The sequence below is a fragment of the Pan troglodytes genome, chromosome 15 (genome assembly GCF_028858775.2).
Source record: "Pan troglodytes isolate AG18354 chromosome 15, NHGRI_mPanTro3-v2.0_pri, whole genome shotgun sequence".
NCBI lineage: Eukaryota > Metazoa > Chordata > Mammalia > Primates > Hominidae > Pan > Pan troglodytes.
In genome coordinates this window covers 93,303,991-93,328,323 of record NC_072413.2, presented here as the reverse complement: position 1 = coordinate 93,328,323, position 24,333 = coordinate 93,303,991, and the positions used below count along the sequence as shown (strand labels likewise).

Sequence of the window (24,333 nt, the reverse complement as noted above, 5' to 3'; positions counted from 1 at the left end):
TGGCTTCTACTAAAAACATGGTACTTATTTTTAGAAAGTTTTCCTGCCATCTGCCCCAGAAGAATTGAACTCTGTATACCTGTATACACCTCAGACTCTCTGGACATACTTGTGTCTTTTTTTGCTAGCACTTCTCACAAGCTGGCATCCTGTGTATTTTCCTCTGTTTATGTTCTGTCTCCTTCATTGCGGGACTTATTAAGGTGCAGCTCCTTGGGGGCAGGAATCTTGTCTGTCATGTTCATCACCGGATTCCAGGGCTCGGAATGCTGCCTGGAACTTGGTAGGTCCTCCATTAAAGTTGGCTGGTGAAATGAATGAACAAATAAAGGAATAAAAAAATGAACAAATGAACCCATACCCACCTCCTGCATTAATCTTATCCATCAATCTGTCCCCAGCTCCCAGCCCAGTAACTGACATGTGTGTTCAGCGAGGATTGTAGAACAAATCTTATCAATTCTTTGTTTGTGCATTTATAAAACACAATTTAACGACGCACTAAATCAGATCAGCATGAATGAAGCTTTCCAGATGGGCACTGAACCAGGATTCTCTTTCTTCATGTCTTGCTTTCTCAAAACTGGTCCACATTATCCTCCCCAGCAGCATAAGAACTGCCCAAATTGCCAGCCATAGAATCATGAGCTAATTAATGAGACTGCTTTGAGTCACTGTGCTTTGCTTGTAGGTATGATCGCCCCACAGCCAAGACTAACTGATGCAACAGAGGAAGGGCTCCCCGAGGAGGGGAGGGCTGAGCTAGATCTGAACAACCAGAAGAAGACTAAGAGAAAGCAGTAAATTCCTGGTGGAGGAATTTGGAAGGTGTGTGTAGGAAAGTCATTTGGAAGGAGATAGGACAGCACTTTTTTTTTTTTAACACTTTATTGAACATCCAGCCAGAAAATGTACAATTGGCGAACTACCCCCTAGAGAATAACACGCTTGTACGACCAGACCCATATGAGAAACAAAGCATGACCAGCACCCCAGAGGCACTCCTTACGCTCCTTCCATTTCCCACCTCCCTCCCAGGCTAACCACTATCCTGACTTTTCTCATCACAGATTGTGTTATTTTTGTAGCGTTTTTTCAACTGGACTCTGCATTGTGCATTATTTTGTATCTGGCTGCTTTCACCCCATGTTAGAGTTGTGAGACTCATCCGTGTTGTTCTCTTCTTCTCCTCTTGATAAATCGTATTCCATTATTTACCCATCCTCCTCCTGATGGATCTTTGGGCTGTGTTGGCTATGGAGAATAACACTGCCATGAATACTCCTGAACACATCTTTCAAGGAATATATTTGTACACTTTGTTTTTTTCTTTTTTCAAGATGGAGTCACGCTCTGTCGCCCAGGCTAGAGTACAGTGGCGTGATCTCGGCTCACTACAACCTCAACCTACCAGGTTCAAACGATCCTCCTGCCTCAGCCTCCTGCCTCAGGCCTGGGATTACAGGCCTGCATCATGATGCCCAACTAATTGTTGTATTTTTAATAGAAGACGGGTTTTCGCCATGTTGGCCAGGCTGGTCTCAAACTCCTGACCTAAAATGATCCACCCACCTCGGCCTCCCAAAGTGCTGGGGTTAACAGGCATGAGCCACCACATCCAGCTGATATTTGTATACTTCTAGTGAGTGTAGACCACCAGTGAAATTCTTGGGTCATAGGGTTTGCACATAAAGCAGCTCTTTTGAGGAACTGAAAGGAACAGGTGGCTTGAAAGAGGAGCGGGGAGCTAATGAGATGAGGGGTCAAACTTTCTCAAGCCCTGTGAACACGGCAAGGAGGCTGATTTTCAAGAGATGTGCAGGGGGAGGCCAGGGAGTGACATGCTCCAATGACATTTTAAGATCACCCTGGAGAGTGAGGTCGGAGACCACCATGGGGGACAAGGAAACAGGTAGGTGGTGGTGGAGGGCATCTAAGGGAGAGATGACCATGGCCGGGACCAGGATGCTGTGGAGATGGAGAGGAGAGGATCGTGCTCTAGTTAGCTAGTACCGCATGACAGAGCTGAGCAGCTTAAAACTACGCAATGGATTTTCTCCAAGGATTTTGGGGGTTGACTGAGCTCTGCTGGGAAATTCTTGTATGGGATCTCTCATGCTGTTGCAGTCAGGTGATACAGGTGATAGCTGGGGCTGTAGCTCCAGCCAGGCCAAAAGCTCAGCTGGGCTGAAGATGAGCGCTTGTCCGAGGTGGGTTTTTCACTCACCTGCTTGGCTCCTGGGCTGAGATGGCTCAAGCAGTTGGGGGCTGGTGGGACCTATGTCACCCCATATGCTGCTGACTGGGCTTCCTCATAGCATGGCACTCTCAGATTGATTAAATGGAAGAAGCCTGTGACCAGAGCAAGTGTTCTAAGAGGCTAGGACAGACGCTGCAAGGCTTCCTATGACCCAGCCTCAGGGGCCCCCAAATATTGCATCCACTACATTCTCTTAGCCAAGCAAGTCATTAAGTCCAGCTGAAGTAGGAAGCAGGACTTGACTCTGAAGGTGGGGCTCAGATACCGGAACAAACTGAGGACTAGCTAAAACAGGCTGGGACAGAAGCACTTCCCCATAAGACACCCCACCAGTTTGCCATGTGAGTTTACCATTGCTGTGGCAACACCTGAAGGTTACCACCCCCTTCCATGGCAATGACCCAGCAATCCAGAGGTTACCATACTTTTCCTAGAAATTTCTGCTCAAACTGTCCCTTAATTTGCAATATAATTAAAAGTGAGTATAAATGCGACTGCAGAACTGCCTCTGAGCCACTATTCTGGGTATGCTGCCCATGGGGTAGCCCTGCTCTGCAAGGAGCAATGCCTTTGTTGCTGCTGTTGTACACTGCCGCTTCAATAAAAGTTTCTGTTTAACACCACCAGCTCACCCTTGTATTCTTTCCTAGATGAAGCCAAGAACCCTCCCAAGCTAAGCCCCAATTCTGGGGCTCACCTGTCTTGCATCACAGCCCACTTTCAAGGGAGGAGAAATGAGATTCTCCTGTTTCATGTGAGGAGCAGCATGCCCCTGTGGGAAGGGAAGAGTTGGTGGAGGTCTTCTTTGGTTGACACTGGCTACCAAGGATGGATTTGGACTTTTTGCTGGCTTGGATAAAGCCTTTTTGTTTGTTTTTGCTTTGTTTTGGAATCTACATGTTGAAATCAATTTGAACAGCAGGAAACATACATACTTTTCCAGCACAGCCACAGTGTTTGGGATGCTCAAGGGTCAGAGGCAGAAATCTCCCCAGCATTTCACACACACAGAAGAAACCTTTCTGCAAAGGGCAACGGAGAGACATTTTGCTCCTGGCCTAATAGGGAAAACTTGCCCCTTGTGATCTTGTTTACCTAAGACCAACAATTGCCTGAAAGTATTTCTTAGTGAATTTCTAACTTGAACTATTCTCCTCAAAGGCTGCTGCTGCAGAGCAGAAAGATCAGACTTGGTTTCCGCAAAACATCTGGACTCCAGTTACTTCTTGGCTAACCTAATGACTTATGTGACCTTGGGGACATTACTGAACTTTTTTGTCCTTAGTTTCCTCATCAATAAAATCAGGATGATAACAGTATCTCCTTGGAAGAGTTGTTGAGAGGATTAAATTAGATAATACATACAAAGCACTTGGCCCAATCTTTGGGAAATATTGAGTTCTTGATCAATGTCAGCTGCACAGTAATAGATGCACAACAAATCTGTTGTAATTGAGTTGTCCATGTAAGGAATGTCAGCTCAAAGCACTGGCTCAAGGATTTTATCTGTGCCACACTTTAGTATTTGTTTGTTTGTTTGTATATTGATTTATTTATTTAGAGACGGAGTCTTGCTCTGTCATCCAGGCTGGAGTGCAGTGGTGCGATCTTGGCTCACTGCAACCTCTGCCTCCTGGGCTCAAGCAATTGTCCTGCCTCAGCCTTCCGAGTAGCTGGGATTACAGGTGCCCACCACCATGCCTGCCTAATTTTTGTATTTTTAGTAGAGATGAGGTTTCACCATGTTGGCCAGGCTGGTCTCGAACTCCTGACTTCAGGTGATCCACCCTCCTCGGCCTCCCAAAGTGCTGGGATTATAGGCGTGAGCTTCCTGGGACTATCAGCCATAAAGTTTGCTTTTGATTCCAAATGTTAAAAAATTATATCTATGTATCTATCTATCTGCAATGCTGTTGCAAATATCTCATACACAGGGCTTTCTCTCCCTCCATAGTACCGTATCTCTCTTCACATCTTTACATTGCCAATATCTCACACTTTGTAGGTGGGAAAGTTTATCATTTGCTTCACTAGGAGATGTACACTCTTTAAATAGTGTTCTAATGTCTGCAAAAAAAAAAAAAAAAAAAAATTAGCAGAGCTGTCTCTAGGGAAGCAGCCTTTGTTCAAACCTGGAAGAAATGAAGGGTTTTATTTGTGGAAATTGGGGCATCCGGTGCTGTCTACTTAGGGAAGCAGGATTTTTTTTTAGCCACCCACCAACACCTACACACACCAAAAAAATTAATAAAATCTCAGAGAATATATTAATCTTTTACTTATAGGTAATCTCCCAAGTTCAGGGCAAGTTTTTCTTCTGAATGTTGTTCACTCTGTACCACGGAAATGATCTGAATCTTACCAAAGAGCCTCACTGAAAATCTCTTCTCTATATGCACAGCTTTGATCTCACACAATCCTTCCAGGTAGGGACACCAGGCCCCATCTTACAGATGACAGCACAGAGGCCAAAATTAATTAGGAACTTGCCCAAGTTCACACAGCTCATGAGTAGCCACTTCTGTCTGTTGTCTACTGCACCATACCCATCATTCTTTTGCCTGAGCCTGGATTCTTTCTTCTTTTCTTTCTCTTTTTTGAGACAGAGTCTCGCTCTGTCACCCAGGCTGGAGTGCAGTGGTGTGATCTCGGCTCACTGCAACCTCTGCCTCCCAGGTTCAAGCCATTCTCCTGCCTCAGCCTCCCGAGTAGCTGGGACTACAGGTGCACACCACCACACTCAGCTAATTTTTGTATTTTTAGTAGAGACAGGGTTTCACCATGTTGGCCAGGATGGTCTCCATCTCTTGACCTCGTGATCTGCCCGCCTCAGCCTCCCAAAGTGCTGGGATTACAGGCATGAGCCACCGCGTCCAGCTGAGCCTGGATTCTTTCTACGTCTCAGCATCTCTCTCTGCTACCAGCCTTTGCGTTATATCCCACAGGATTCCTGGAGGAAGGTAGCAATGGGTAAGAAAAGTTTAGCAGGCAAAACCTCAGCAGACAGGCTGACACCCAGCATTCCCAAGCACAGATGAGACCCTGACTCTCATGAGGAGCTTGGGACTCAATGAGTATTAGGAGTTACTGCTTGGTGAAGTTTAAATATTTGTTTATTCACGTATGCAACTAACATTTATTGAGCTCCTACTATGTGCTCAGCACGGTGCTGGGCTCTGGCGATGCACAGATGAATTAGACAGCTCTGCTTGCAAGGCATTCTTGAGGAGTTTGCAGTATAGTGGGTGTAACAGACATACAGAAGTCCTAGAAGCAAAAGCGTGTGGACAGGGCGTTGCCAAATTCCTCAGCCAGCTGCCAGGTACTGCTGACTCCACTGTCTGAACAGCTGGAGAATCCATCTCCATGACCACCACTCCGGCGAAGGCTGCCACTGCCTGACACCTGTATCACCGAGGCCAGCAGGGCCGCCTGACAGCCTGCCTCACTCCTCTGATCACTTCTCCACACCACAACTAAAGGAACAATCTGATCCCTGTTTAAGTCCTCCAAAAGCTCCTTGATGTCCTTTCGATAAAGTCTAAAATGCAGAGGCAGGCTACACTGTAGAGAGTTGGACTCCCTCCTCACAGGTGGATTCTGGGTCTTGTTCACAGTTGGGTGCTAGCACAGGGCCAGACCCTGGGTGACCAATGATTCCAGGGGGTCTTTATGATACAGTGCAGTCTGGTGACATCATAATGCAAGCCCCCTGCCCAGGAGATGTTTTTGGTCCATTTGAAGGACAATCATTGGTCAATCTAGCTAGGATCCACTATCATCACTTAATCGGACTTAATTTGAAATTTCTAAAGATTTTTATATGAGCACTCTGATTTAAAGGAGTTAAGACTTTTTAAAAAATACAACACAAACATATGACTAATACCAATTGCGAAGCATCAATCTGGCCCATAGCATGAGCCCTTATGCAGTCATATTTGGGAGAGATGTGGGTAGGCGGTAAGAGCTACAGGACAAAGATTGGTTTTGCCTTGCTCTGCGATCTTGGATGGGTTACTTAGTAGCTTTAAGCCCCGTCTAAAACTGATCCCTGCCTCCTTGGCCTCATGAAGTCACTGCAAAGACCAGAGGAACACTGGCTAAGAAAGGGCTGTCCAAACCCTAAAGGCTTGTACACGTGAGGGCTTGAGGCCGTGACCAGAGACGGCAGCATCCCCCTTGCCACAGCCCCCAACACACTCCTCTCCCGGAAGTGGCTGGGAGGGTGTGCTGGGCTTATCTTCATTGTCCTATTCTTCCCCAAAGTGGGTCTGGGATGAGGAGATGCAAACCTCTACCTGGGTTTCCTGCCAGAATTCATCAGTTCCCATAAGCAGAGGCAGGAAGACCATTGGGCCATCCATCATGAGACAGGTTGCAGGGAATCTGGACCTGTCTGGACCATGTTTTAGAAGCCTTTACATGGGAAGAGATGTTAGACTTAGCGATCTTTAAGGTTCATTTTGGGGATTCTCTACAATTCTCTGACTCCAAGTCCTTTCCCTCAGCAGAAATCAGTTGTAAACAATGACAAGGATTCTAGCAGAATTGGGCAATTTCTATAAACTCAGTTTCTGGAAACTCCCAGGAAGCCAAGCCTTCAGGCAGAATACTTCTCCTTCCCCCAAAGAAGTGCAAAAGAAAAAGAGTACTGTTGATTCATGCAAGATGCCAAATACCTAATTCCTTCTGAAAGTCACACACCCTTCTCTCCCAGCCAGAACTCCAGATCCAGGAGGCTGCACACACCCAGAGGAAGGGACATATCACAGATTGGTATGTACTTGGTTCCCAAAAGCATGTGCTTTGCCTATCGCACATATGCAAACTTTTTTAAAATCACCTTTCCAGGAGCGTACTGGGGCCTTGGACATGAAGGTCAACTGTTTTTTCACTTTGGTCCCCTGGTTTCTGGGTTCAGGCCTATAGTGAGAGTCATTCATTCATCCATCCATTTAATTTCGAGACCTCTCCCTGTGCCAGACACAGAGCAGCCCTTGTTTTCACGTACTTCACAATTTATTGGGGAAAACTGTCAAGTAAACATAATTGTAGTATGATGCAATCAGGAAACAGAATTGCAGAGTTCATGGAATATTATGTGATTGTACTTAATATTACGGGAATTGTACAAGACAGGCACCCAGCTGGGCCTAGTGGTGTTGGAGAAGTCTCTGAGGTGCACATGATTAAGCAGGAGTAAGCTAGGTAAAGGTGAAGTGCAGGGAGCAGGGGAAGGGCATTTCATAGGGGACAAATGAGCAAAGGTCTGGAAGTGACTGGATGTGGCCAGGACCTGAGGCAGCTCAGCACTGCTGGGTCAAAAAGTGTAGAGCCAGGATTGAGGGACACAGATCAATCACAGATGACTTAGTGTGCCCCACAGAGGAGCCCAGAGACACTCTAGGAGACAGGGGTGATATTGACACATGAGTTCAATGAATATTCAAGTACCTTTTAGAGGCCAGCCTCATGCTCAATACTGGCTTCTACTCCTTTTTGAAAAACACCTAAAATTCTTTCCACCTTACTGAAAAGCAAAGAAGTTCTTTAGGCTGAGAGTCGTCCAACATCTGGTATACAGTTGGTGCTCAATCGATGGTGATCATAGTCCCTCCCTGCCAGGGAGCTGTTGCTGACTGGGCAGTGTTCCCCAAATGATGTGGCTGTCCATTCCCCGGATCAGACATCTTTGCATCATGAAAAATGGCCCAACCCTGTAGCTAACATCCACAGGGCACATTGCTTAAAGACAGATTCCCTGCAACCTCTCTCATGATGGAGAAGAAGGCTGATTCTCTTAGCTCTCTGCTTTGTAAAGAAAATGGTTTTCAGCACAACTTCACCCCACAGCAATTATGGAAAATAAATTGAAGTGTAAGAACAGGGAGATGGCTAGCAGATGGGGCGAAATTAGCCTGGCTGCTACTACCACCCTGGCTCCACAGGACGCAGAAAGAGATCCTGCTCCCTGGAGTGTGAAATGACCACAAGATTAAGAATCAAGGCAGCAGCAAGGAAGCTCCTGCCTCAAGCCCAAGCACCAAGGAGCCCCTAATGGGGCCTCCACTTCTGTCTCCACTGATCCCACCTTTCCCCGCCCAAACTGCTGTCCCTGTGGGGGTTCCTCTCCTCCTTCTGGGCTCAGCTCCAAGGTCAGCCTTTAGAGACCTCTGCTGCCCTCCACCCCCATTCACAGTTCCTTAACCCAAATTGACTTTCTCCTTTCTGGAGTCCACTTTAGAAATCTCCTTTCCTTGTTTAATGGCCACACGATAGCCCCTGCCCCGATGGATGACTGGAGGGTAGACTCACCCTCCTTCAGGGCCCTGCCTCAAGGGCACAGGTCTGTCCTTCGGGGGACCTCCATAGTTACTGGGTAATTAGTGAGCAGCCGGGTTTCCGGGATTCATTGCTGTGAACAGAGCAGCGATGCACACAGGCCCATGTGTTTAAATGCCCAGTGAGCCCTGTCCATTTTTTTCCCCCTCTTGGAACACTGAATATTTAAAGCCATTTTCTTTGTGGCCTTAGTTGTCACAGAAAGGGCCCAAGCACTGAGCTGGGAGCAGGGGGCTGGGACTTCCTGCTCCTAAGTCATTCCTCAACCTTGGGCAAATTCGGTAACTGTAGGGTCTCACTTTTAAGGAGTGTAAACCACATGGTGGGCACCAAACAGGGTAAGATCCTGGAATTCTCTAGAGTTCAACAGTGGAGGTGGGGAGGGAGGGGACCGGAAGGCCTGTCCTGGCATTTTCAGTAGTCTCCACAGGAAGTTCTGTCCTGGCATTTTCAGTAATTTCCAGTGACCCCACAGAGGGTCACTTGGAGACTCAGTGGCCAGAGACCCCACAGCGTACCCCAGCTCCTAGGAGTTGGCCTGCTTCTTGTTCCTTCCTAGAAGCTGGAGTCACATTACTGGACCGGAAAAGGCTCCTAGTATCTAAACCAACGAAGAAGGCCCTTCTTTCACAGCCCCCCCGCACTTGGGAGACTCCCACAACTTTACCTCCACACTAGTTTGCCCCCCGACCCAGGCCCTCGACACTCCCCACGCAGGGCTCCCAGGATTCGGGGATGGGCAGGGCTCGGGTCCTGGTCCCTCCAAGTGGGGGCTGCCTCTCCAGAGTGGACAGGGGACCCGCGGAGGGGGTGTCTTATCCCGGACGGGAGGGAGACGCTGCCTCCTGGACCAGGTACTGGGACCCACGGGCCCACCCCCAGTTGCGTCACCCGGCCCACCGCCCCCTGAGACATCACAATCTGGGGGCCGGGACCCGCGCCTCATCACAGCCGGTTTGTAACCAAACAATCCAACCTACAAACACCCCGGAAAGAAAAAAACACAAGCTGGCCTGATCCAGCCTCCCGCCCCTGCCCCGCCCCGCCCCTCGCCCCTCGCTCCTCAGGGCCCCCGCCCCCGCACGGGGGAGTGAGAGCGAGCCCGCCGCCCCGCACCCGCCGCCCCGCTCGCTCGCGCCAGCCCGCGGCGGGGGCGGCCCCGACCGCGCCGCCCGCCCCTCCCCGCCCCGCCCCGCCCGCGCCCCGCCCGCGCCCGCCGCGACTCCAGCTCCGCGGCGCCCTCGCCGGGTGCGTGCCGCTCGCGCGCCCGCCAGCCAGGCTCTCCGCGCCCGCCGCCCGCGCCGCGCTGGCCCGGGCTCTCCCGCCCGCGCCTCATGGCTGCACACGAGTGGGACTGGTTCCAACGCGAGGAGCTCATCGGGCAGATTAGCGACATCCGAGTGCAGAACCTGCAAGGTAACGCAGCCCAGGCTCGCCCCGGGATGGCTGGGCGCTTGGGGGGCCCGGGGCGCCGCTCCGACACTTGGCAACTCCCCCGCGCCGCCCCCGCTCGCCGGCCGCTCGCTGTTCCTGTCACTTGCCTCGAGGTGGGAGGCCGGGGTTGGATACCCGCCCCCAAGCCCCAGGGCGGCCAGCCCCGGCCAGGTTTACAGTTGCCCAGGGGGTGGGGCGCCACACGTGTGTGTGTTGTGGGGAGAGGGCTCGCATTTTCATTAGGGGGACGTCACCACCCCCTCCAGTCACCGCTGCGAGTTTGGAGAAGTTTGTACGTGGGCTCTTGGGGGCGGTGGCCCAGGTTAGGGAGGGGAGGAGACAGTGCGACTCTGTGTGTGTGTGTGTGTGTGTGTGTGTGTGAGTTCGCGCACTTCCTAAGTACCTTCGAGGCAAGGGGAATTGAATGGTGGGCGGCGCTTCAGGGGGTGAGTTGGGGAAAGCGGGGCCAGGGGTGCGGATCGGATCGGTGGGGTCAGGCAAGCACCCAACTCCAGCGGCCACTTTGCTTAGGGAGCTGCCCCTCCCCTGCAGGATCAGGACTCTAACTGGGGAGAGGGCGAGAGCCCCACCCTTCCCCCACGCTGGCCCCCAACTCCGACCCTGCCTGGGCACAGGACACTGGGACCAAGGCTTCTACCTGGGAGGTAGCTGAGAAGAGGTGAAAGAGAAACTCCAGTGGTGGAGAGCGGCTGGGGATGGCGGTGCCACACATGAAGTGTGTTTCTCTTTCAAAAGAATTTATTCAATGTGGAAACTTAGAAAGCACAAAAATATTTGAAGGAAAAAAGTCACCCATAATTTCCCCTCCACAACCTATCCACCCAACAGACAGGTGTTCTTCATGGAACTGTATCTCCAGCTTCTTTTTTTTCATATGTGGGCTTTGCAGAACTAGACAGAACACCACTTCCGGCCCTTCTTCACCCACATTGACCTGTGCAGGTGAAGTTTCTGTAGCTGCTTCCCCTGCTGGCTTGGGTTTCTAGAGAGTTCAAGGTTAGGAGTGGCTAGGAGCGAGCTGGGAGGCCTGGGCAGAGAGGCGATGGGGCTGTGGGTGCCCTCCCCCAGCCAGGGCAGCGACTTTACTGTTATAGGGCAGGGAGCCCCAGCCGCTGGGGGATGGCCGAGCAGTCAAGTTTAAACATTACACCTGATTGAATGTTTCCTGGGAGCCCAGGGTCTGCCCCACCCCTAGGTTGGGCAAGGACAGTGCCGGCAGAGGTGACCTCAAAAGGACTGGGGAGCCTCCTGGGGTGGACACTGGAAACTGAGTTTGCTCTGGGCCGCTCTGATCTCTTCTGGCTGTGATTTGTGTTAAAGGAGGAGGCTTGGGCTGGGATGTTGAAAGTGATCTCTTTTGATAATAAGCCAAGTGCCTGGATCCTGTTGCCTGAGAAGAACTGACATCCTGTTTGGGGGTGGGCATTAGTGTCTTCTGCTGGACTGTCAGGGTGTGAGTGTGTGTACCTGTCTGTCTTAGGCAACCATTGAGTGTTTAATAAGCACATACTAACCAATGCTTCGTGCAACAAGTTCCTGCATTCCTCTAGGATTAGCTCCTGGTTTAGAGAAGATTGATTGTTGTGAAGATATGCCCCGCAATATGAACATTAGGTTACAACCAGAACGGTGGGAGAAGGCTTTACAGAATAGGGACAATTTGAGATGGGTCCTGGAGGTTGGGTAGGAGTTCACTGAGTAGGCTCCTCTCCCTCAGCTCCCAGTGAACTGTCCTCACTTTTAGGCAAACATCAGTTACAATTTAAGCATCAACAGGCTTTGCCATTAAAAAAATAAATTTTTAAATGTATGTATATGTTTAAATGTGCACTTATTAAGTTCAACAAAACTTTATGTATGAGTACATCTATGTAACAACCACCCAGATCAAGATGTAGATTTCCAGTACCCTAGATGGTCGATTCATCTTCTTTCTCAGCCAATAACACTGCCCCCTGACCACCAAGGGAGCAAACTTGATCCATTACTGAAAGTTAGTTTTGCCGCTAGAACCTGATATACAATTGGATCATACAGTATGTACTCTGGCCTTTTTTTTTTTTTTTTCCAGCATTGTGCTGGTGTGATTCCTCTGTGCTCTCGCCTGTATCTGGACTTCCTTTCTTGCTGAGTACTATTCCATGGTATGGATGCCCCGCTGTTTGATGATTCATTCACCTGTTGAGGGACCTTTGGGTTGTGCGCAGTTTGGGGCTATTATGAATGAATGAAGCTGTCCGTGTCTTTTGGGGGCATTAGCACTGTAGAGTTACCGTGTCGGGCGTTGTGCTTTGCTTAGCATTGCTGAGAAGAGGCTGGGAGTGGAGATGGGGGCAGGCATCTGTCTTCTCTTGATTTTTCCCTTCTCTTGATTTTTCCTTTGGTCAGTCTCTTGACTGAATGCTTAATAGGCATTTTCTCTCCTTGCTCCTGTGGTACTCAGGAAGTCTCAGCCAAAGGGCCGAGTCCAGAAGGTGCTCCACGCCGAGCTTAGTTAGAGCATCTGCCATAACTGGCTGTCAGATGTCAGATGGCCCGGGATGTGCCTGGATGATCGACTTTGGGGGCCACCAGCAGGGGCCTTGTTCTTCTGAACTCAGTGCAGAGGGTAGTCAAGTTATGGGAGGCAGGAGGAGTCCAGGCAGAGGGGCTGCCATTGAAGCTGTGTGCCTGCTTACAGCACAGATAGCCGCAGTTGTCGTGGCGATGGAAGGAGGGCTACAGTGGGATCTTACAGATGTCTAACCATAGGGATTGAGAAGGATTCCCGGCCTCCATCTGCAGGCAGCAGCTGCTGTCAGGGTCAGGCATTCCTGATTCTTTTCAGAAAGCTTTGACTCTCTTGGGGCCCTGGGTTGGGGTGATCCTGGGGTCATTAATGAGGGGTAGCCCTGAGCTTACAACCTCTGGGATATTGCATTTCAGGGGAGAATAGTTTAATAATAGAGCTATATCTTTGTATCTTTCCATATATCCATATGTTTAAGTTGACTTAGAAGTATCTTGGCCTCTGCTCACTTGCTCATCCAAGGCTTTTATCTCTCACGCTGAACTGTAGGATTCTGAAATCCATGCAATGTGATTGTGATGTCATAGGTCATCCCCCAAAAAACATTGGAATGAAGATTTCTCGACCTGTCTTTGGAGGTCCGGGTGAGCTGGGCAGAGTGATGGCCCCTCCCAAGAGGCCTGCCACTCACCTTCCTGTGTCTGATACTTGAGCAGATGCAGTGTTCATGGATATGTTCACATGCATAGCTCAAAAAGACGTTTGTCAAGGAGGAGCCCTCTGGCAGAGCATGGGCATGTCCCTCTGGGCAGACTGCGTGTGCCACCCTCACAGGGTCCCTTGCAAGGAAACGGGGGTGGTCCAAGCTGTTGACCTTTTTGGAGAAGAGAAGATGGAATTGCAGGATGCTGGCAGCTTCTGCCAGGTGGTCCCTGCTTCCTTGGAGCCATGTGGGAAGGCAGGGACATATTTTCTAGAACTGATGTTAGAGGTGGTGTGTTAATAGGTCTGCGCCTTAGTTCCGTACCTGGCTGGGGGCTCCGGTGTCCTTCGAAAGACAGGCTAGTCTGGCTGCCCCCTCTTCCTCTTTGCCTGAGCCTCAGGGTCCAGCTCAGTGTTCCACCAGTTCTGGGGGTCCCTGTACTGTTGGACAAAAAGGGGTGTCAGGCCAGAATTTAAAGAAGGCTCCATTCATGTGGGAAGCCTCCACCACCCAAAAAACCCACAACCCTTCTCTGAGCAGTTTAGCACATGTGTGTCGAGCACGTAGCATCTTGCAGACATTGGAGAATGAAAGCTGGTTCTAGTCTCTGCCTTTCAGGACCGTGAAACTGTCATGGGCACCCAGCCAGACTGGAGCTTGAATTTTCTGATTCTAGCGGTGCAGAGGTCAGTTCTGCTTTGGGCCATCCCCTGTCATTCTGGTGCTTTTGGCGTTTGATGCTGTAATTCTGGACCTGGACTTTGAAGGCCAAGCAGAAACTTGACTGCGTAGGTTCTGGGTTGCACAGTGCAGAAGGGAGAGAAATGATTGGAATCCCCTCAAGGCAGGCTCAGAGGCAGGGCAGGGCCTGCGTTTTCCGAAGGATCAGCCCCGGCCCATGTGGCCCACTTTCTCCTTTTGTTCCACTGGCTCAGGCCCAGGTGCAGGTGTCCCTCATGCGAACTTGGACTCCGCAGTGACTGACTTCTTTACGGCTTTCCACCCACCACCCAGCCACTCGAGCGTGTTGTTGCTAAAGCCACCAGTAGGTTTTGTGACCTACAGCAGAGCTTCCCAACCCATGAGCTAAGGGCAGCAGAGTGGGGGCCTGGGCAGCTCTTTGGTCCATCCCAGGACAAATGGTATCATGGTCCCATGTGACCACGAGAAAAAGGCTGGGTTGCACTGGCTTACAGGATGAAGTCCAAGCCCCTTGACCTGTTGTGCGAGGTCACCTGTGGCCTGGCTCAGGATGCCACACCAACCTTCTCTCCCATAACTCCCCAACACTTCCTGCCCCCACAGCCCACCCCTCCAGTTCCTTATCGCTCCATCTTTACCTCCCTATCTCTAGACCTTCCTTTCACACAGCAGTGGAGCACACAGCAGTGGGATGGGATGCTGCCATGGTCACCGTTATCCAGCAGCCAGAGAAGGGATGGAGCCAAGGAGGGACCGTTCCTGTTCCCACCTCCGTGAGCTCTTAGAGGGCACAGCAAGTGCACTGAAGGTTTCTATACAAAAACCCAAAGAAAACCAAATGCACAGGTTTCATGTCAAGGAACTGCCTGCCAGGGCACTACCCCTGGGGCTGTGTGCCTGGTTCTAAGGGATGAATCATCATGTAGAAAGTTTCTTTCTGACTGTGGCTGGGGTCAGGCCACGGGCTTTGAGTTCACTCCTGATTACAACAGGCAAAAGGCCGTGTTCTAGTGCCAGCTCCATCCCTATCTCATGGTGTGGATTTTTCTCGAGGGGCCTTTCCAGGTGGAGCATTGTGCAGCTGCGGAAGCCACAGCCAAGACCCCAAGGCTGAAGGCCTGAGCCAGGGTCCTGGCTTTGTTGCAAACTCGCTGTGAGATTCTGAAAAATCTCTCTCCCTTGTGGTTCCTTAGTTTCCTCATTTGCAAAATGAGAGGGTTGGATTATCTGGGGCTCACATCCACCCCTGGGAAGGTGGTCAAGGAGTGGTGGGCCTGGGCAGGTGCCCACCTAAAGCCGTCTGCCTTCCAGCCCGGCATGCATGAGTGGATGGCTGGTGTGTGACTCTGGGCTCTACTAAGCACTGCTGGCTGCATCCTAGATTCTTTTCACTGTGGAGTGCTGGAGATTCACTTCCACCAAGTGTCCTGGGTAGAAAATGTTGCATTTCATAAGCTTTGCTATACAAGTACACGTGGTAAATGATGTACATTCTTGGCTTGTCCTTGGCTGTCAAGTTGAAGGTACCTAGGGAGGTATAGTGGCCGGCCCGCCATCAGGGCAAACAAGGGGCTCTGGACTCCACCCAGGCATGTTTGTACCAAGGAACGAGAGTGTTCAGGGGCCAGGTAAAACAGAAGCCCATCTCACAAATGGCTTTGCAGCAGGGAGAGGGAAGCCCTCAGTCCACTTGGCAGCAGACCTAGGAAGAAGTTTCGCCACAGAATCACGTGTCAGCAGCCACGACTTTGCATCAGAGCAGCCCAGAGCTGCCTGCTGGCCCTATAGCCTCATGAGAGAGGCGGGATGTCTCACCAGATCTGCAGCTCTAGGGAAGCAACCCTTTGCCCAAGAGGCCCAGATTTCATAAACTGCCCTCCCTGACCTGTGGAACACTCTGGCATTTAATTTTTCACTGAAATAGCTGAGGCTCTGGACAAAGTCCCTCTGCCCGACAAGCCATAGATCACATCTGCCCTATGTCTGAGAAGAAGAGAGAAAAATAAAGTAATTGTCTTTTTTGTGATTGAACCATTAAAAGTGAACTCCCTGTTCCCATAGAAACCTTTTTATACATTTTTTTCTTTCCCCATGCCTTTTTGTTTGTTTGTTTAAACAGTGGTAGATTGCGTTAGTCACAGAAGGAATTAGAGGCAGCATCAGAAATCATAAGTGCAGCATCAAAAAATGGACTTTTTCTTCCTTACCAGGTCTTCTTTTCCTACTTTCTTTCTATCAGAGTAGGGATTTGCAAACTACGGCCCACAGGCCAAATCTGGCCTGCTGCCTCTTTTTGTGTATAAAGTTTTATTGGCACATAGCCACACCCATTTATTTGCATATTGCCTATAGCTGCTTTTGCAGGACAAGGGCACAGCTGAGTAGTTGAGGCAAAGAAGTACCCACAAAACCAAAAATATGTATCATCCAGCCCAGTGTAGAAAAAGAGGAAGACAGAAATGGAGAAAAGTGTTAGTAAAATGCTCTCAGCAAAAGAAAAGTGGTGTGTGTATATGTGTTTTTAATTTTTATTTTATTTTTTTGAGACAGAGTTTCATTCTTGTCACCAAGGCTGGAGTGCAATGGTGTGATCTTGACTCACTGCAACCTCTGCCTCCTGGGTTCAAGCAATTCTCCTGCTTCAGCCTCTCGAGTAGCTGGGATTACAGGCATGCGCCACCATGCCCGGCTAATTTTTATATTTTTAGTAGAGACAGGCTTTCACCATGTTGGCCAGGGTGGTCTCGAACTCCTGACCTCAGGTGATCCACCTGCCTTGGCCTCCCAAAGTACTGGGATTACAGGTGCGAGCCACTGCACCTGGCCGTGTATGTGTATTTTTAGTGTGTATCTCTCTGTGTGTGTATGTCTGTCAGTGATGTTTTTGCTAAAGTCAGCTGCTCTGCCTTGGAACAGCAGCCCAGGATGAAAGCCGTCAAGATGCCCCCACATCCCAGAACTAAGGTGTTATCTTGGAACCCCTGCCACGTGCCTCCCACACTTGCCTGGTCATTGTTATCCCACGTCTGATTCTATCCAGAAGAAAGCCCCAACATCTGTGGACAAGGAATCACTCTTCTTTCCAGCAGCAATATGTGAATATAGGGGCCTGGAAGGCTGGAATCAGGTTCGTGGGGTGAGGCCGGCCAGCCTCCCTACGGAGTAGGAAATGGGTCCTTGTCAGCAAGTATCAGGCTGCTATGCAGAATACAGCAATCTGGAGGACTTCCTGTAGAAAGTTAGGAACGGTGTTTTCTGAACCCAGACCCAGGGCACGTGACAAGTAGAAGGTGCTTCTCATGATGACAGCAGGGAATGCTTGTTGTATGTGTGGCAGCCCAGCCTTCTTCTCCAAAGGGTGCCTGACTGCCTGGGGTACGTTTTAAATCTGCTTTAGAAATGGGCTTACCCACTTGAAGCCTGGTCCTTTGGTCAAATAACAGTTGTCCAGTCCCCCTGAAATTCTGGGAGCTGGGGATGGAGGGGTGGGTGAATGGGACATGCTAGGAGTTCTCAGTACAGAGACGATAGGGTTATGGTGAGGTTGAGATCAGCGTGTAGGAACTGTGGGTGCTCACCGTGGGTCCTGCGGGAGTGTAGGGTGGGGAGGGAGGCCCAGTCCAGTCTTGAGGGGGATATTTGCACAGCTAGACTGCCCTGTAGGTTTCTCTGTGAGTTTGGTGGAGAACAGGGTGGCGGCAACAGGCCTGAGCTGAGAGTGTACAGACCAGGGCTCTGGTCACGGGGCTGGCACCACTTGGCCATAGAAACCCGGGGAGGCTTCCTGACAGAGGGCAGGAGAGTGGGACTTAAGGGGAAGGAAGAGGCCCGCATGAGTCACAGATTGTCTACCCAGGAGGCCAGAGAATGTGGTGATGTCATGTCACAGTGGTCGCCTCTATGTTCTGTATCCCTGGGATGAAGAAGGTGGCAGAGGATGGGGTACAGAGGAAAATCTGTCCCATGAACTCACAGGGTAGGGGAGCGTGTGGTGGGGGGCCATGGGGTCAGGGAGAGCCCCAGCAAGCTCCTCAGCAGGACGGAAGCCAGGGTTGGGTCGGGGCATGCAGGATGATGCGTCCCAGACGGGCCCATGCAGTTGACCTTCACCTTTTATTTCTGTCCCTCTTTTTATTTGGTTCCCTTGTGTTCTAGTGCTTCTTGGAGATTGTGGTCCAGTGTCCCCAGGGCACAGAAAAAGCAAGCAGGATTTGGGGAATTTACAGAGGCCCTGGGGTTGTTAGGATTTGGGGAATTTACAGAAGTCCTGGGGTCATTTTGGTGTTGACCAGAGCTACTTTCAGCTCCTGCAGAACTGCAGACCTCCCGGTCTAACTGGAAGGACCCCAGGCTCCGATGGTGGAGGCACGCCCCACCCCTGCCTTCCTCTCCTGGGGGGTTCTCCATGCAGCCAGGAAGCTTTGCGATATTTATATCCCTCTCCTTTTTAAAACTATTTTTAATCCTCTATGGTATGACATACTTAAAAGCAGTGTTCTGAGCCCTTCCAGCTGAGAACTGGGGCGGCGGGTGGGGAGGGGGCTCGGAGGTGACCTGCCAATCTGGTGGTGGAGGAACCTGAACCTTCAGATAGCACCGTTCATGCGCCTCTTCCCTCGCCTCCCGTGTCCCGTCAGTCCTGGCCCTGAATGTCTGTCTCATTTGGGCCTTCCCACGTTTGCCTCCTTTGCACACATTCTCCTTGTTAGTTGCCACGACCACTGTCTACGCTGCCTCCAGTGTGCCCGTCCTGCTCCGGCCCTGCAACCGGAAGACTTTTCTCGCACCCCATCCATCTCTCCACCAGGGCTCTTTGCCCCTGGGAAGAAGTGCTGCTGTGTGCTCTGCCCCCACCTCTCCTGGCCTTCCTTGAAGGAACTGGGCCACAGCTGCACCCAGGTGTCTTCCGGGTTCGCCCACAGGCCACGCCCTGTACCCTTGCTCTGCTTTGTCCACGAGGTCCCTTCTGCAGAGAATGACTGTGACCATGCCCAGAACAGCCTCTTTGGGCCCTGTCTGTGCCCTCCTGGACAGAACTCACAGCCCTGTGATCTGGACTCCCAGGGGCTTCACAGATGCCCTCTGAGCCGCCTCTGAGTGGAGCCCTGAATGAGGTGCACACATCTTTGTCCTGCCAGCCCCTAACATGGAGCAGGTCTTTAGAAGTGTTGTAGGCTGGACAATGCCTCCCCTGCAAGATGTCCACATCCTAATCCCCCAAACGGGTGAATATGTCCTCTTCCTTGGTAAAAGGGACTTGGCAGATTTGATTAAGCGAAGGATCTTGAGATAAGGAGATTATCTTGGATTATCCAAGTGGACCTAACTAATCACAAGCCTCCTTATAAGAAGGAAGCAGGAGGGTCAGAGAGAGAGGGAGACAGGAGATGTGATCATGGAAGCAGAGTTGAGAGCAGTGCTGCCGCAGGATGGGGCCAGGAGCTGAGGAATGCAGGGACCTTGTGTTAGGCCTTTTTTTCATTACTCTAAAAAATACCTGAGTCTGGGTAATTTATAAAGAAAAGAAGTTTAATTGGCTCATGGTTCTGCAGGCTGTTCAGGAAGTGTGGTGCCAGCATGTGCTTCTGGGGAGGCCTCAGGAAGCTTCCAATCACGGCGGAAGGGAAGCAGAGCCAGCACAGGGCCCACCTCCAGCACTGCGGATCACATTTCAACTAGATTTGGAGGGGACACACACTCAAACCATATCAGGCCTCTGCAAGCCAGAAAAGGGAAGACCTGGATTCTGGAATCTCCAGAAGGAACACAGCCTTGCCCGTAACCTTGGTTTTAGCTGGTAAAACCCATTCAGACTTCTGACCTTCAGAACTAGAAGAGAATTTATTTGTGTTGTTTTCAGCCACTAAGCGTGTGGTAATCTGTCACAGCAGCCACAGGAATCTCATAGGCAAATAAATAACAAATGGCTGTCAAGCCTTCTCCGCTTCCATAGAAGAGACACATTGGGGAGATATTTGCACAGCTGGACTGCCCTGTAGGTTTCTCTGTGAGTTTGGTGGAGACCAGGATGGGAGCAACAAGCTTTAGCTGAGAGTGCACAGACCAGGGCTGTGGTCACAGGGCTGCCACCACCTGGCTGGAGAACTCGGGGAGGCTTCCTGACAAAGGGCAGGAGTGGGCTTTAATAGGAAGGGAGAGGCCGGCTTGAGCCAACAGACTCTTTACCTAGGAGGCCAGAGAAGGTGGTGGTGTTGTGTCATGGTGATCTCATCTATGCCCTGTGGCCCTGGGACAAAGAGGGTGGCATCGTAGTGTCCTCTAGTTGCATACGCTGTTGTGTGGATTTTGGGACTGAACATGTTCTGGCAGCAGTAACATCTCTGTTCTAATCCTTGTGTTCTTTTGGAGTGGAGATCCATGAACCCTGGAAATGCCGTTACCCTAGAGCAAGCTGAGTCCTGGTTGTGTTGGGTAAACAATCTTCTACTTGATGTGAAATATCACAGTTTATTTAGAAAACAAGACAGCATCATTAAAATATGGGTTTATAGACAGTTTCTAACTTTTGGTTTTATTACATCACATATCGAAAGTCCCAGGCTAGACATGCAACTTACAAGGGACTTCAGTTGCCAAAGAATGAAAGAAAAGTCCTAATCCTGCCTCACTGTTTCAGTGCTGTTGAATGATGTCGTCTGTGTTTCCAACCTCCCTAGCCTCCCTCTCCCTCCTTGGCTGAACACGGGATTAGCCCCACAATCTTCATGGCCCCCGTTCCATTGTTGTCTCGTGGTAGGTTTATGAAACCAGTAATGATCATGGATAACCACACTTCCCATTTTTTTTCTTCTGTTTCTACTTATTTTTATAAAACAAGGATGAAATGCAATCAGACATTCCAGTAGTATTCCAAATATATGGCCGTGCGGCTGAAAAAGGTCCCCCATGGGTGCGCACGGCTTCTTCCTTGTCAGGCTACACTGGGGGAGTTGCAACCTGAGTTACAGAAGACAATCTGCGGTATTGTTGCTGTTACAATATGTATAATATACAGTACATGCTATATAAAAATCAGTTAAGTCAGGGACTGCCTTTATTGGTTATAGGGCACTGATGCGATCATGGGGAGTGTGTGTGGGGAGGGGGTTGGTAGGCTGAGGAGAGGTGACCACAGTGCAGGACCCTGTGCCATGTCTTTGGAAGAACCCTAATGGTGGGCATTATTATCAGCCCTGAGAACTAAGGCTGAGTGAGATTGTCACAGGTTCCAAGCCATTGAGCTAATAAGTGGTAGAACCAGGAATCAGAGGTAAGCCTGTTAAGATGAAGTCAGTCAGGGGCTGGGTAGTAAGATGAGATTTGAACGTGGGGACATGGGGAGAGACTTGACCAGCACTAGATCAAGGACCAGGTGGTGCTAGAGAGGACAGTTGACTTACTTGGAACCCAGAAAGAAAACTGGATCCCAGCTAAAGGATATTGGGCAAGATGTCAGCCAGCTTTGCTGCTGAGCCTTATCACAGTCTGTTCAGTGGCCCAGCTGGTTCTGTTTAGAGTCATTTACACACCAGGTTTTTCTTGAGCTAACAAAGTAAAGGCTGACTTCTTGACTGAAGATTTCTGCCTGGTGATTCCCCGGGGTGGATCTCAAAAGAGTGGGGATCTGAAGAAATTGAGGAGATGAAATTCTCATAACCTTGAATGATGGCAGAAGTGAGCAGAGGCAGCCATGGGAACCACCCTCTTGTCCCTGTGTTGTGTTATGGTGATGGCAGATGATAAAGCAGAGCCATCCCCATTATGTCATTTAAGGCCGACGTAAACCTCTGGAGCCCCTACTTCACAGATGCAGACTCCGAGGTCAGAGGGGCTCCGTGGCTTTGCCCTGTTCTCAGCGAGTGAGCAGCAGATGTGAGGTTTCACAGCACACTGTGATATCTCCAGGAATTTGCTGCAGCCCCCTAGACTCACCAGGCCTTTCTGGAGGCCGGTCTACAAAGGCTGCTTCCTCTCCTTTCATGTACACAAGCGTGGAGCTCTCTCGGAGAGCTGGCTTTCTCCAAGAGAGAGCTGGCCTGGCCTGTGAGTTTAACTCTGATCTAAAACAAACCAAACGTGTTACCTCCCGATTCAAAGCCAAGGGCCTTGGGTGCCGAAAGCAGGAGGTTGCCCCGGGCAATGGCCTGTATTGAGTTCCCAGGAGTACCTTGGGCAAGGGCCATGAAGTGGCACGTGATTGCTGATCCATAGGGGACAGAGACATCGCAATGCCATGAGGTCAGTGAGGGGTTGTGGAGTGGGTGAGGAAAGGAAGAGGAACAGCAGGAATCAGATAAGTGCTGCAGTCCTAGGTTGAGGCTGTGTAGGGTAGGCACTGCTACACTTGGATTTGTTGTTAATGATGGCTTGTTTACTGTGGGTTTGCCCAGGTAGACCAGAAGTCCTACTGGGTCAGGTGCTGGAGTCTGCCCTGGCCACCCCTGTGACCCAGGCTTAGAGAGTGCTCAGTTTATATTGTTGAATGCATGAATGTGGAATCAAAGGGAGAGTGTGGATGCTGGGTTTGGCAGAGCTGGATTTGAGCCTGTTTTTAGTATTGACTGGCTGTGGGTAGCTGTGAGCCCGACCATGTCTTTTTGGTGGAAAGGGATGATAACCCCAACTTCTCCTGGTTGCTAGAACATTCAGTGAGGTCACATGTCTTCATCAATGCCTGTTTCCCCATTCCCTTGCCTTTTCTTTAAGGTTTGTATGGAAAACAGTGAGACCCCAGCCTCTTTCCCTGGAGGATATGGCTTGCATTGTTTTTTAAGCTGATGATTTTAGTATTTTCTTCCATGTCTCTAAATAACATGCATGTATTGCTTCATCTTGATTTTTTGGTTCTAGGCTCTGGTTTCTTACTGTAGAAGGTGAGGATGTAGGACCCCTCTTTACCTCCTTTAACCTCAAATCTGCCTCCTCTCAACTTCCCCATATGTTTTCATCATAATTTTGATAAGATCAGTAACTGGGGTTTACAGTGTCACTAGTAGGTCAGTGCTCTTCAGAGCTTAGCTGTGTAGTAAATGATGGTCACTTTTCCTTACCTGATCTGCTTTTTGTTTTCTTTGGAATTAAATATTGTCTGCTGTTGCTGTTGGTCATAGGGTATGCGCTTATTAATTCATCTGAAACTCTCTTACTATTCTAGATACCTCCTTAAGTTGTTTGGGTGTATCAGGTAAAGTGTCTTATTTATCTCTTCTTTTTTTTTTTTGTTTGAGATGGAGTCTAGCTCTGTCGCCCAGGTGTGGTCACTGTCTCTCTGCAGTGGTATGATCTCGGCTCACTGCAACCTCTGCCTTTTGGATTCAAGCGATTCTCCTGCCTCAGCTGCTGCTTCCCGAGTAGCTGGGATTACAGACGTGCACCACCATGCCCAGCTAATTTTTTTGTGTTTTTAGAGAGATGGGGTTTCACCGTGTAGGCCAGGCTGGTCTCGAACTCCTGACTTTAAGTAATCCGCCCACCTCAGCTTCCCAAAGTGCTGAGATTACAGGCATGAGCCACCATGCCTGGCTAGTTCTCTCTTCTTGAGCAAGTCCGGGGCCTCTGACCTTCTTCAGTCTGAACTTGTGCTGTCCTCCACACCTGGGGCCCAGCTGTCACCTGGACTGCCTGTCACTTGTCACCTGTGGTCCCCCTCGCTTCTCTCCTGGGTCAGATCTCCTGCTTCCTGCCTTCCTCTGATGGCTTCACTCGTTGCATACAGGAGCACATCCTTCCTGAGAGAGAGTGCCTGGGTGGTAGATTTTCTGAGAATTTACACATGGGAAAATGAACTTATACTCTAATTCTTGATTGCTACATTAGCTGGGCATCAAATTCCAGGTAGGAAATGATTTTCCTTCAGCGTATTGAAGTGTTCCTTGCTCCACTGTCTGCCTGCTTCTAGGGTAGCTACAGAGAAGGGTGAAGTCATCTCTGATCCTCTGTTTGCATCCTGCTTCATGCTGTCTGGATGCTCACAGGAGCCTTGGTTTGTCCCCAGCAGCCTGAGACTTCAAGGTGACCTGCCTTGGTGGTGGTCTCTTTTCATCCATTATGCTGTGCCCTTAAAGAGACCTTTCTGGAAACTGTACTTCAGTTCTGGGAAATTTTCTAGGACAATCCATTATGATTTCTGCTCCTTGGTTTTCTGACCTTCTAGAACTCCTTTTACTTGGATATCATTCCTCATGGGCTGATCCTCCAATTCTCTTACCTTTTCTATTTTTTAATCCCTTTTGCTCTTTGTTCTGCTTTCTTTGAGATTCCATCAATTTTACATTCCATATTTTAACCTATCCATTTTTAATTTGCGAGAACTTTCTCTTATTCTTCAAAGAAGCCTCTTGTTCACGACTGCATTATCTT

The 24,333-nt window shown here is 49.9% G+C and overlaps 1 protein-coding gene and 1 long non-coding RNA gene across 4 annotated transcripts in view; one reads left to right on the top strand and one right to left on the bottom strand.

Annotated features, from left to right (window-relative positions):
• On the bottom strand, positions 1-9,471 carry LOC107968243 (uncharacterized). The gene is made up of 4 exons (XR_010151021.1): positions 9,273-9,471; positions 8,579-8,678; positions 4,218-4,327; positions 1-305 (listed from the first exon to the last, which is right to left on the bottom strand). It is a non-coding gene; the product is annotated as an uncharacterized LOC107968243 (long non-coding RNA).
• Positions 9,472-9,795: 324 nt separating this feature from the next.
• CLMN (calmin) overlaps positions 9,796-24,333 on the top strand; it is a 134,168-nt gene continuing 119,630 nt past the window's right edge. For 2 of the 3 annotated variants that reach the window (XR_010151020.1, XM_016926687.4), the window contains exon 1: positions 9,796-10,021. Coding sequence is in view for 2 of the 3 variants with exons in the window: in XM_016926687.4 (XP_016782176.3) it covers positions 9,940-10,021 (82 nt within the window). In the remaining variant the exon portion in view is untranslated. The remainder of the gene's footprint in view (positions 10,022-24,333) is intronic. The other variant, XM_016926686.4, reaches the window with a different exon arrangement.